We start from the raw sequence: 13,987 nt of genomic DNA, 5'->3' as shown, positions 1-13,987 counted from the left end.
ATAAAGGGTGTGTCAAAAAGGAAAAATGTGAAAAAAATGTGAAAGAATACATATAAAAAAAGACATACATAGAAAAATGATATGTTTATGTGAGACTATGTGTAAAGTAGTGATGCCCTGGAGTGGTCCAGCCAGACAAGCTCAAGGGGACCCCGCACCCAGACAACAACCCCAAGAAAACTGACATTTATAGATTATTAGGACTTACTTGGAATTATGCCTTCATCACAGTTGTGCAGTCATTGCTAGTTCTGTTGGGATGCAGACTCCCGGGATTTTGTATCCAACTATTGCTAAGCCATGATAAAAATGTAAAACATATTGTCATTTTTGGTGTGTACTGTTACCAGATGCCTTCTGTGAAATATGAGTTAATATTACCAATGGATTTCATGACATGTAGTTAATTTATTCTCACCTTTTTTTTCCTTTTATTTATTTATTTTTTAAATAACTCAGAATTTGCAGTTCTGAGCCCAAGCACTTTGCAGATTACTTTCCTATTTGCCATCTTGTTTAACAATTCATGGATAATCACATGACTGAGCCTAGAAGGAATTTGGCAGCACTCTTTGAAGTAAAGTTAAGGAAAACTTTATGACAGGCTTAGGCTGTTGCAGACTTTTCCCATTGGAGTTATCCATAAAATGTCAAAAAGACTTTCATAGAATTCAGTGTAATTTTTTTTGTGAGGTATGGGAAATGTTATGCTTTTCTACGGCCTATGAAGTGCCATGTTTTCACTGTAGAATCTGTAAACATTGCTAATAAAGTGCTCTCCAGTTTTATTGCACCATTGTTACAGCTACACTTTGCTATCAAAGACTTATCATAATGGCGCTTGGGAGAGATTCTCAGAAAGTGGTCACTTTCACTTCTGCATATTTATGGAAACTGTAAAGAAAAAAGGAGTCAAATCAATCTACATAGTTACATAGGGCCTTATTCTAGTTCACTCTTTGTGACAAAATCCTTCTTAGATTGACAAAACCATGTGCACTGCAGGGGGGGGGGGGCAGATGTAAAATGTGCAGAGAGAATTAGATTTGGGTGAGTTATTTTGTTTCTGTGCAAGGTAAATACTGGCTGCTTTATTTTTACACTGCAATATAGATCTCACTTTGAAGTAAAACCCCACCCAAATCTAATTCTCTCTGCACAAGTTACATCTGCCCCACCTGCAGTGCACATGGTTTTATCCATCTAAGAAGGATTTTGTCAGAAAGAGTGAACTAGATTAAGGCCCATAATGAGGTTGAAGGACACAAAAAAGTTATTGGATACATTGCCTGAATTAATCACCTCTGGCTACTTATAGCTAAGGATACCATTTCTTCTGAGAAGGACAACCTGTCACTTTTGGATATTTATTTTGCAAATGTGGAGATGTGGCAAAACCATTTAAGATCTTATGCCATTCCATATCATTTCTTTTTGAGTTAAGCACACTAATGATTTTAATTTATGACTGTCAGAACTGTAAATGTCAACCTTGCCAGACAGTCCAGTGGCAAAAATGAGACTAGTGTTGTCGCCCATGTGTGTTGCTAGTCGTGACTGTTGATGTCAGCAACATGCACCCGAGACTCGGCTGCTCCACAGGCTAATTCACAATTGTAATGATGTCACATGTTGCCATGGTGGCATGTTTCAACAAGGCAGCCATTGCTGACGCAAACACTTGGGAAAACACACACCTCTAGACAATGTTAACTTAAATAACATTTGGGTCAAGCAATTAGAATAAGGTCCAGAAGAAAACCTGCAAAATAGATTAAAGAAACCGCATTAGGGGAAAGATTGCCATAATCATCCAAATGCATATAAAAAAAAAACACTGTACACGAACAATCCAAATAAATCTACAAAAAGCAATTCAAGATGGCCTAATTGAGGCCACCACGTGAGACCTTATTGAGGTGATCTATCCACCGTGCTTTACATTTTAAGACCACTTTAGACCCCCTCAGTCTTTTGAGAACCTGGTCAAAGATTTTGGAACCAAGAGTAGCCAAACTATGAATCATTTAAAGTGACAATATGTTGTTTCCTGCCGTTTAAGGTTAAACCGATGATCTTTGGAGAACTCTCCTTTTCTCGAAGGGTTTGGTGGTCTTCCCTATACAAAGATGACCACATTGACATTGGACAAAGTATATGACAAATGAAATAATACAGGTCCATATCTGATGGATAGGAATCCATTTACCAGTATATGGGTGGACGAAGAAATTCCCTTTCTCCAAATGACCCACAGGAGGTACACCCAGGATATGTGTAGCATGCGGAATTTCTGGGTGGAAGAAACTTTTTGGATTCACATATAGGAAGCCATTAATGTTGCTATGGACCAACAAATCCTCTTAAATTTGTTTCTTGAGAAACTGGGCATGACATTCATGTTCTTAAAAATGTTATTGTCCATTTCAAAGGACACAATGGGCCAAGTGCCTACTCAGAATTGATCATTAATTTGAGAAAAAGCAGCTGCTACGATTAAATAATTGCTGCCCAGAATGAAAAAAAAACACCCACAACAGAAATTGTAAATGCATCACAAAACGCGATGTATACACACAGATCCATTAGCAAATAAAAAAGAAAATCAAAAAGTACATTCCATCTTCACAAGTCAAAGGCTTCCACAATTCTGTTAAAGCCACAGGCCGAAAGTGGTAATTGTTGGCCTCCGAGATCCAGCAGTAAAACGCATTAATAAACATAAGCACAGAACGCCAAGTTCTCTTGCCTAAAACGCTGGTTTCTGGTCAATTAAAATGAGACTGCATTGAAGCAGAATATGTGCGCAAAAAAATTAGCAAATTGTGGCATGCATGCAGAATCGGGCGACCAACCAGATTTTGTTTTCTTAATTTAGTGATCCATACTGAATTAGACCCCAAAGTTTCTTTGCTGTCAAAAAAATGGCAGATCTGGTTTTGTTGTATCGCTCTACAAACAACATTTTCTTGGAAGGACATCTCTATTAAATTTGGAAGGGGTTAGAGCTTATTTTCTTGGTAAGGCCAGAAGTTAGCAATTCCAGATGATCATAGTCTTGGGCAATACATTGTTTGATCATCTAGTAAATTTCCTGAGCATTGATTTTTAAATTGTCCAATAACCGGTGTACCTGCAGAAATTGACATTCTGGTCAATATGGTTACTGTTGGCCTTTGGAACTGATAACCATCAGTGATGGGCTGCAGTGTTAAAGGAATTCTTCCAACAGCAGTGCCAGCTTTTCTAGATCCTTCTTTTATATTGGTGTGGTACAGCATATGTGATATGAAGGGAAGAGTGCCATACTCGTGCCTCAGTTTGGAAAGGATTATTAGACCATCTGAAAGGCAGGAGGTTAACTTTGAATCATGTAACTGTGCAATGGTTTGCCATTGTTAAATAAAAGCTCCACAGTTGTCGCCAGTAGGAAATAGAGTAAATATAATATACAGGGACATTCTTAATTTTAACACCACCACATATCTGACACACTAGAAGGCTGCTCATAGGTAGCAGCTCTGAAGAAGAGTAAATCCCATCTACACAAGTGAAGGCTTAATTTGGCATATGGTGAAAACTGCATCATCATGGACCATAGCTATAAAATTTGTGCCTGACAAAATTTTGGCAGCGCCCCCAGCAAAGTTTAACACCCCCAACCTTGCCTTAACCCTTAATGAAAAATGACCCTCACAAAATGGCTGCCCTTAACAGCCTCCTCTAGCATCCTCAAAAACTCTACTGTATTGGGGTGGAAATTTTGTGATGTCCACTCCAAGCAGGAGCCAGAAGAAGCGCTGGGACAGCAACCAACTGCGGGTCCCAGCCAAAGACTGGTGGAGGCTAGCAGAGGGGTAAGACAGGTCCACACAACGATAGCCCCAGCAGACCCCTGGCCCACACTTACTCAGTGCCTCCCTGCCACCGCGGGACTATTGTTACACCACTGATCATAAAGTACTTGCTGATCACGCCATATGCTTCATATGTATCGAGTAATGGCTCTCACCCACACTGAAACGTTGCTACGTAAAAATTTGAATTAAGGATAAAAAGCAAATATAAATGAGAACTTTTAATACTTTCCTTAGTATAGAGCCAAGACTTCAACAGCACATTAAATGTTAAACCATTATAGTGTGAGCAGTAGTAAAATGCCTCTCATCTGTTCTGCTTAATCCTCTACCACAACACAACTCTGCATGCATCATACTTCAAAGAGCCACTTGTGACTTGGCACTATTTCACTAGCATTATATATATATATATATATATATATAATATATATATATTTGCTGGGGACGACGGCACTCGCACAAATAAATAGACCAGACTGTGGATAGCCATAGTCTGGTCTATTTATTTGTGCGAGTACCGCCGTCCCCCAGCAATCCTGTATACAGCAGTTTTTAGACTGCTTTTGGAGGGCACCGTTTTCATCTATAAGATCTGCCTTCCCTTTATGGGTAATGTATATTGGAGTGTACGCTCCACACGGATCAGAAATTGAACTGTGATTGAACTTCATTTTTTGCTGTCTCCTATATGCATTAAAACCAGCGAACAATTAGATATTGTAGACCTGTTCGGTTGGATTGGGCTAACCATACTGGACCAACATAGCTGACAGCCGCTTCTAATGGGACAAACTTCACATTAATTTAAAACTACACTTATTTGTGCCCTAAGAAATTGTTTGGAGAAGGCCACTGATACATCTCGTACCCTTAGACCCTATATAGGGACAATCTGATACAAAGATTGTTCTCCATTGAGCCCTCTTTATCACGGAGGAAACAACACGCCATTGCATGCGGTTTTTTTATACCCCACTGAGGGGAATGTTATTACGATCCACGAAATACTGAAGAAATTACACGCCGGTACAAGCGTTTTAATTTTACATCTTGTTAAACCCCTGATGAAGTCTTTTTTAAGACGAAACGCGTCGGGTAACTGACATTATATTTCCGAAAAGGATACCATCTCCAGATGTGATTCTTGAAACTTTAATAAAAGCACTCTGGTTTTATGATTACATATTGTACTGTATTATATTTGACTGTAATTGGTGGAAATTCCAGTTGGTGGCTAAAGCGCTCTCTATTCCCTGCTTTTTTTATATATATATATATATATATATATATATATATATATATATATATATATATATATATATACTGGTAGGTAGATCCGCACACTAGTAAATCACGAGGCAACAGGGAGGTGCTCCACTTTAGAGGAATCGATATCCCAAATACAGCTTTGTTGTTGGAAGCAGGCACTCCCACTCACAGAATACAGCTAGCCCCAGGTGCCTTCATAGAAATACAGACTGCTAGAACAAACGGCTGCGTCACTCCAGGGGACTTTTGAAAATTCTATAGTGCAGTAAAGTATCCACAATATTGACAGGATATATATGTGTATATATATATATATATATATATATAATGTGTGTGTAATATATATGTTGGGTAACGGGTGGCACTTAGAGACGACTTGAATAAATGTATGTATGTATATATATATATATATATATATATATATATATATATATATATATATATATATATATATAGCTTGATAACGGTTTTAATACACCGAAACGTTGCTTAAGACCTCCGTGTCTGTTTGGTTTATTTTGCCAAGTCCTATGAGTGTCGGTCTCCATCCCGACGTCTATATATATATATTTAGATATACGGTATATATCATTTTTTTTGAGGGGGAATATAGAAGACCCAAAATCTTTTTAGGCTATCTAAGAACTCTTAACAGAGGGTATGAGGCAGAACTGTACTTTGATAAGTAGGGGAGCATACATACAGACGTGTTCACTTGTACTGTATATAGCTTCCCGGCGCATTAAACAGCCGTTCATGCCATGTCCTGCAACTTTTTGCATTATAATTCCCCTTTTCACAAAACAATACAAATATGACAGCATTTGCTGATTTCATTTATATAATTTATGACCATATTCTGTGAGAAAACACAGCTGTCTACTGTGTGTAGCATAACATGTAATATGCAGTTACAGCCACATCAAACACAGAATATAGGCATGACCTATATCATTTTAATCAGCAGAGGCTTGTGTGTTTTATTCACATAGCGATGCAATAAGACACATTTTCAGCACAAAACAAAAGACACCTAATGCTGATGGAGTTGCTCACTCACGCCTAACATCTCTTGCTGCATGGTGTATTGATGCAAGATGTATGAGGGCACATCTTTAGGAGATCTTTTCTTCATTTCTGTTGGCTCTTTCAGAAAGCTGGTCAGTTTGCTCAAGCTAGTCATTTTAGCCCTCAGAGCTTTAATTTTTAGTCTCCTATGGGAATTAGCATTTCAAATTAGTCTGGACAACTGTACTGTCTTACCTATCTAAGTAAAACCCTACAGATTAAGCAATTGGCTGTTTAAAGGGAATTCACATAACAGCCATGTATATTCTGAGAAAACAAAATAAATATAAATCAGCTCAATGGCCAAGATCTGACTTTGACAAAGATATAGAAATTGCGCTAAGAATGGGATGTATAAAGAAAACATAATTACCCAATATGACCAGAAAATTATTTATTAAGACACACAAAAAAAGAGAACAAACAAATGTAATTACCTGGGATACGGGAATGAAAACAGATGAATACACCCCCCAAAAAAAACAAAGACAACGGATGGCATATAAATAATAATTTTTACCAAATGCAAGTTTTCAGTGGCTGTTTTAGTAAAACATGTGGAGATCCTGGGTTGGACAGCTCGGCACCACTGCAACAGGCTTGGTCCAGTAAAGTTGAAGGATTAGTGTCCCATCTGTAGTCTGAAAATCTGCACAGACCTTTAGACTGTAAACTTGCAGCAGGGCCCTCCTACCTCTATGTCTGTCTGGTTTTACCCATTTTGTTCTATCACTGTCTACAATTGTAAAGTGCAACGGAATTTGCTGTACTATAGAAGACACTAAATAAATAATTAATAATTAATTTACAATTTGGAATTGAATTCTCCCAAATGACCGGTTACTTTATTGTAATGGTATGTTATTCATGTTTAATAAGCAAGTAATGTTGTATTGCCAAGTATGATCTTTACCTATGTTTGGGTTTGAAAGCCTTCTGTAATTTGTTTCAAAATAATAATTTAAAAAAGATGGTTTATTTAAACAGATTTTAAAATGTTTATTTTCTACAGAATGTGTTTGTGTGTGCAAGGCTATCATAGTGATCCATAACATGTGTGTGTATATAGTCTAGATTTTTTAATTTTGAGCTACCTTTAACTGTGTGTATCATATATTATTGTCATGCTCAATAGACAAAGATAAAGGCATATATTTAATTGATGTCGAAAGTGCCACTATGCTGAAAAGATTCCGACATTAATAGGTCGTAAGGGGTTCCGACCTATTAAATGCTAGCAGCTTTTTTTTTCCGGCCACTCGAAATGTTCCAACCTGCCGGGAACCAGGTGGATTGGCGGAATAGCTGCATATCCATCAGCCAAAGCCGAAAGGTTTTGGACATGATTCCGGCAATCTCAAACCAACATGAAAAGATATCCGATTGAGGCAAGTTTACATGTCACCATCCTCCTGTCCGCTGCCTCCCGTATCCACCCGCCACGCTCACTTGTCCCACCGCCAGGCGGGGTGAGAGCATCTCACCTGTCCCGGCTCCTGCTGCCTCCCGCCACCTCCTGGGCGATCCTGCCGCTGTGCTCGCCCGGCCCCAACGCCGGCCAGGTGACCATCAATCAGAGACCAAATCTGACATCCGGATTTGGCCACTGCATTGAATTATGGATGTCTGATCCATTCCATTAAAAGAATTTCATAATGGATCTAACATAGATTGAATATACCCCAAAAAATTTTATTAAAAATTAGCAATATTGAAAATATTTATCATTGCCAGTACAGTGCTATATTGTAGTGGTAGGCTTGGTTTATATAAGGTAAAAATATGGAAAACAACTCTGCAGTAATTCAAACAGAATTATTCAATTTGCACGTTAATAGACGGAGGGAGATGATTATTAAGTGGTAGTGAAAATATGACTATTGATGTAGAACAGCTGTCCTCGAGAACTACCTCCAGCTCATGTTTATCAGACCACCTGTGGATATGAAGAATGTGTCAGGAATGAATGCAGTACATGTTTGAAAATGTTGCAGTAATAACTACACCTGTTCATCAGCTAGGTACAGTAGTCTGGAAAATGTATTGGTAGATCTTAAGGACCAGTTTTGCCATCCCAGATGTAGAAGAATATCCATCATCCATGCAGTTTCACAAATTTTTCTCCTCTCTATTATATTTTCCAGATTGTGAACCTTATAGAAGAAACTGGACACTTCCATATAACGAACACAACATTTGACTTTGACCTTTGTTCCCTTGACAAAACCACAGTCCGCAAACTACAGAGTTACCTGGAGACATCTGGAGCATCCTGAGGGTAGATTGTGGATATTTATAGACTGGGTCAATAAAACAACTGAACCATTTATAATCGTTCAGGATAAAATAACCAGATCTGGGCCCTTTAAGGCACAACAAAGAAAAGAAGCACTTTCTTTGGATGGTTTTCTTCTCGCCAGTTGTTTCTTATGCCCAGAGTGGTATACTAGAACCGCGGATTATACTTCGTATTAATTATACGTTTTTTTGAGATTAAACCTGGAAAGCCTTGAAAAAAAAAGACAAACACAGCATTTCTTGTTTCATTGACTAATGTGTTCAATATCATGTGTCACACACATGTTGAACGCACACACACACTGCCTTACTACGTGACTGATCTATTTATTGTTGCATATCTAGATTCCAAACATCAGTGTGGGAATGACACTACCAGATTCTAGTAGGACCATTGCGCCCATCTCAAAATCATTTCTTTTTGGACTGGACTTCTGTCATGAATGACTGGAACATTTCTCTGCTCACACAGCAAATACTCTTTTGCTGTTTACAATTTGCTCGAAGCAAGAGTAGATACAAATAGGAAGATCCCAGATGTGGACCAAGCACAGTTTTTGTGTCGGGCTTGTTCATTTCAGTGACATAATAGTCATCGTAAGGATCTTCCACAATTGCACCAAACTGCATTATGAGACTCATAACCTGACTCGTGAAATAGTAGGATGTCCTTATACAAAAATAGGTGTTGAGCTGATGTGAATCTTAGTAATGTTTTTCTACCCAATGTGCTAGTGTTTTTTTCAATGTCCATTTTCTTACATACTATATATATATATATATATATATATATATATATATATATATATATATATATATATATATATAAAATGTTTAATGAACTAAACAAAATTGGGGCAATCTGGAGATTCCTTGTTGAAAAGGACATCATCCCTCCATTATTATCTAAAGATATGATGTAGAAATTTCTTAATTTGGGACTATTTATTACAAGTTTTCACTGTCTTTGGCAGACAGTCGTGTTAATTATTTCTACCATGGACAAAATGGCATTCAATATTTAGGTTTTTGATATTTTTTTATATGTTCCCTGTTTATGGCCACTAATATTATTTTCATTCTTTTTCTTTTTTTTATTCATTTTTCTTTTTTTAAATCTTCGCAATCTCTTGGGATCATTTTTTTTTCCTTTTCCTTTGGAATAGTGTCAAGAATCCATTTTATTGTTTACATATGAAATGCACATAAAATGAGATGCCAGTGTCGTATGTACTTTTCGTGAACCACACTTAATGTTCTTTATTCTTTTACCATAGTCATGAATTGAATTTGTTTATTGTAAGTTTTTTATTATCTTGTGAAAACACACAAACTCCTGACTGATAATGTGTTTTGATTTATTTATTCAGATTAAAATATGCATTAAATTGTGTTCTTATGATGTGTAGTAACACAACAAAGTCATATGAGAATGTTTATGAAAACTGTTGCAGAGGTTGGAAAAGAAAATGTGCTGTAACCTCAAATCAACCAAATAAATGTTTGTTTTTGACTTACAAATATTCTAGAAAAATGATAAAAAAGCAGATAAATTGCTTTAGCTACACATGTTTTTCCTGCACAGTAGCTTGTGTTGCACCTCATGTCTGCATCAAAAGCATACTTACTGACTCGCTTACCCCACCTGAGAGTAGCCTTTTAGGTGGATTGCTGGTGTGGCCATGGAAAGATGGGCAGTAGTGTCGTCATGGCTACTCCTCCTTGCTATACAGCACTGTAAAAAAGGGCATTTTTTAGCAGGGTGGTGCTATGATCACGTGATTTAGCACAAAATGCTTCAGATTTTCAGGAGTATCCCTGCCGTTCCGGGAGGGTAGGCAAGTAGGATAGTGTTTGAGCGAAGATTAAATCGTTTCTGATAATATATTTGTTAAACAGAGGCGTTAATGTAATGATACTTTAACTGGTGTTCTTTGAGTATCATTTGGGCCTCCTGCAATCTGTATTCCCTGAGAACTACAATGCCTAGCTGTATTTTGAACTTAAAGCTTTTCATTCAGTCTTGCTACAATTGTGCATTTTGTAATGCTGTGCACACCATTTTACTTATAATGGGGATTCCAAATGCAGTCAGATTCAAAATACTCTGTGTTGTAACTTCTTACAGTAGTTAAATTGTGAAAACTTCAAAAAATGTTAAACATTCCTAACTTTTCTTTATAGATTAATCTCAAAAATTGCATTTATCAATATGTCTTTCTGCCAAATATTCTTAATCTTTGAAGTGATGGCACAGCCATCTTGCTTTGTGAAAGAAATAAAAAACAACATACAAGAAACAGATAATGTCCATCTTTTCCCTCTGTCTGGACCAGTTTTCATAAATGTTTCATTCCCTGCCCATTCAAAGGAACTTTCATCGATTTCCTGCTATGACAGCAGTTTTAATAATACCTTCTTTTATGCAGAAAAAACAGCACTGATTTAAATATACTATTGATAGATTTATCTTCCTGGCCTGACTAGAACTGTATGTAATGAAGGCATCATACCGTTGTTTTTCTTGTCTTCAATCCTGCATTCAGTTTGATCATTCCGTTACAGCCAAATAGTTATGTGCCACATTTTATAATTTTTTTTTTATGTACAGTATAATTAGTGTGGGGTTATTTTTTTCCCTTGTATTCCAATCTGTTTATTATATTTTCAGCCCAAAGAGTTTTTTTTTTCTTGTACATGTATGTTTTACAATGGGAGAAATTTAGTTCCTTCCCAATGAACAAGTGTACTTTCCAGTAATGTTATGAATCTATAGGATGATTGGCATGAAGCATACTTGAAGCATTTTGTTGTATAATACACCTCTCAATGTGCAATTTATATCAAGGAAAGTGTAAAACTTAAAAAGACGCATGTGTGATTATTTTCCATTTTTTGGGTTTTATGTTGAAGTAGAATTATTGGAAAGATCTAGCATTTAAGACAGTTGGTTAACAATCTACATGGTACATTTGCTATCATTATTAAACCAATCGGTATGTATTATTTTGGCCATACATTTTTTGTAACTCTGTGGTCTGTAAAACAAGATCATAATTTTGGGCTAATATTTCTCTCATTTTCATTTGGCTGAAGGAGGACGCTCACAGGCGTTGTCAACCTTTTAGATTATTTCAATGCAACTTATGTTCAAATTTTACTGCATCACACAAGCATCATAACATGCGGAATACGGGAACCATCATGGATAGAAACAGTCAATACTTGTTATTAAAAGAAAGTTAACAAGACTATGGGGTCGGTCCTATTTACCCCGTTGTGCATGGATGATTCGCCGATTGCGAATAATCACGACACCAGGTGCACTTTACGGCGGGCAGAATTTGCTGAAAAGTTCTTGCACCTCCATAGGAGTGGGAGCAAATGTCAGCCAATTCAGCCCTGCGAAGGGTACGAGTTAGGGTTCATTCAGGTGCTGTTTTCAGCGTAAAACAGCTCCCGAATGGCAATTCGCACCCTTCAGGGTTAATAGGATCGACCCCTATAGCTCTATATGGAAGAATAACAGAAAAATGTAGGTTGAGAGCTTCAAGACCTCAGTTAAGAGACTTGAAAATGTATATTACCACATACATGGTGTCCAATACATTTTTCTTACTAATTGAGAATCAGCTTAGAACTATAACACTATTGGTGGATGGTAGTAGCTATTGCTGCCAAGAGTAAGGATCAATATAATATCTCTGGGATGTAGATCTGGGTAAAATGGGCAAAGCTATTTTAAATATTTTGAATCCTTAAAAAGTATGTTAAATACAATTTAAAAAATCCCTAAATGTTTTCATGACGTTCAGCCCCAATCTATAGCACAGTCATCATACCAGGATACATACAGATAAGTGGTGGCGTGAAAGGCTACAGTAAGCACACACATCCTAGCCCTATCCATTCCCATTACCGCCTAAACCTCGTACTTTGCTGCCTAAACCTATCCCTCCTACCTGCCCTGCAGAGCCTAACTCCAGTCCTCCCCCCTGGTGGCTAAACCTATAGCCGGCTCAATATTGTAAGTCTGATTCAACGGACGTTGTCACACAACGTAGCTCAAGCTGTGACCTTGTGGACTCCAATCCCTGTAGACTGTCTGAGCGCACTATCTATATATTTCTGTAAGTCGTGTGTATATGTATGTGTGTGTATATATAGATATATATATATATATAGATATATATATATATATCTATATATATAGATATATATATATCTATATATATATCTATATATACTGCTCCAAAAAAATAAAAGGATTACTAACATAACACATCCTAGATCTGAATGAATGAAATATTCTTATTAAATACTTTGATTTAATGTCCTTAAAACAAGTCACAATGAGTCTCAGTAGTGTGTGTGGCCTCCACGTGCCTGTATGACCTGTCCCTACAATGCCTGGGCATGCTCGTGATGATGTGGCGGATGGTCTCCCGAGGGATCTCTTCCCAGACCTGGACTAAAGCATCCGCCAACTCCTGGACAGTCTGTGGTGCAACATCGTGTTGGTGGATGGAGCGAGACATGATGTCCCAGATGTGCTTAAATGGTTTCAGGGCTGGGGAAAGGGCGGGCCGGTCCATAGCATCAATGCCTTCGTCGTGCAGGAACTTGCATCAATGCCTTCGTCTTGCAGCCACATGAGGTCTAGAATTGTCTTGAATTAGGAGGAACCCAGGGCCAACTGCACCAGCATATGGTCTCACAAGGGGTCTGAGAATCTCATCTCGGTACCGAATGGCAGTCAGGCTACATCTGGCGACCACATGGAGGGCTGTACGGCCCCCCCAAAGACTCACTTTTCTTTGAGAAACTGGGAAGACCTTAAACCCCTCGGACTGAATTATGTGTTTGTGCTTTACATTGGCACATTTCTATCCAAAGAGCAGTTTTATGCTGTATACAATATTAAGTGATACCATACAAGGAGCCCAGAAATATAAAACCATATTTTTAACAAAATGGTAGCATAAATTAGTCTGCAAAATGTAAACCAATATACATTTTAACTGTAATTGTGCTACAATAGATACAACTGGATAAAAGGGTATGCTAGTACAATTAATTTAGGCTCTATAAATTAGACATTTTGGAATCCGTTAATTTTGCTCTTGATGTCGAAGAATCTGAAACCGAAGATGTGTTCGACCTCAGCTAAGATCTGTCTGTGTAAGATGTTTGTGTGCGTATTTTTCCCTTAATAAAGTGGATCTTGACTGAAAATATTAAAAGCACTATTGAATATAAATGTGCACAGCACTTTGAATCATATACTGTATATAGTATAAAGCAAAGTAACACCTGTGTGTCATATATGTGCTGTACTTTTCCCGGAAGTTTTATCTTTATTGACTTTTGAATACCTAACACTCTCCATGAGGGAAATGCTCCATTCATGGACTTCCCTGGTAATGTATGCTTACCATCACCTGTGGTGAAACACCTTTCTTATCATATAAACTAGCTCACCACAGGTGATG

At 37.5% G+C, this 13,987-nt stretch overlaps 1 protein-coding gene across 3 annotated transcripts in view; it reads left to right on the top strand.

Annotated features, from left to right (window-relative positions):
* Positions 1-9,274, top strand: part of MLLT3 (MLLT3 super elongation complex subunit) — a 326,771-nt gene extending 317,497 nt beyond the window's left edge. For all 3 annotated transcript variants that reach the window (XM_083184699.1, XM_083184707.1, XM_083184689.1), the window contains exon 12: positions 8,342-9,274. In XM_083184699.1, coding sequence (XP_083040825.1) covers positions 8,342-8,473 — 132 coding nt within the window. In that variant the 3' untranslated portion in view covers positions 8,474-9,274. The remainder of the gene's footprint in view (positions 1-8,341) is intronic.
* Positions 9,275-13,987: the final 4,713 nt, after the last annotated feature.

This window comes from Crinia signifera, chromosome 1 (assembly GCF_055691185.1).
Source record: "Crinia signifera chromosome 1, ASM5569118v1, whole genome shotgun sequence".
Taxonomy (NCBI): Eukaryota; Metazoa; Chordata; class Amphibia; order Anura; family Myobatrachidae; genus Crinia; species Crinia signifera.
Note: the sequence above shows the minus strand (reverse complement) of the source record. Positions and strands in the feature narration are given on the sequence as shown.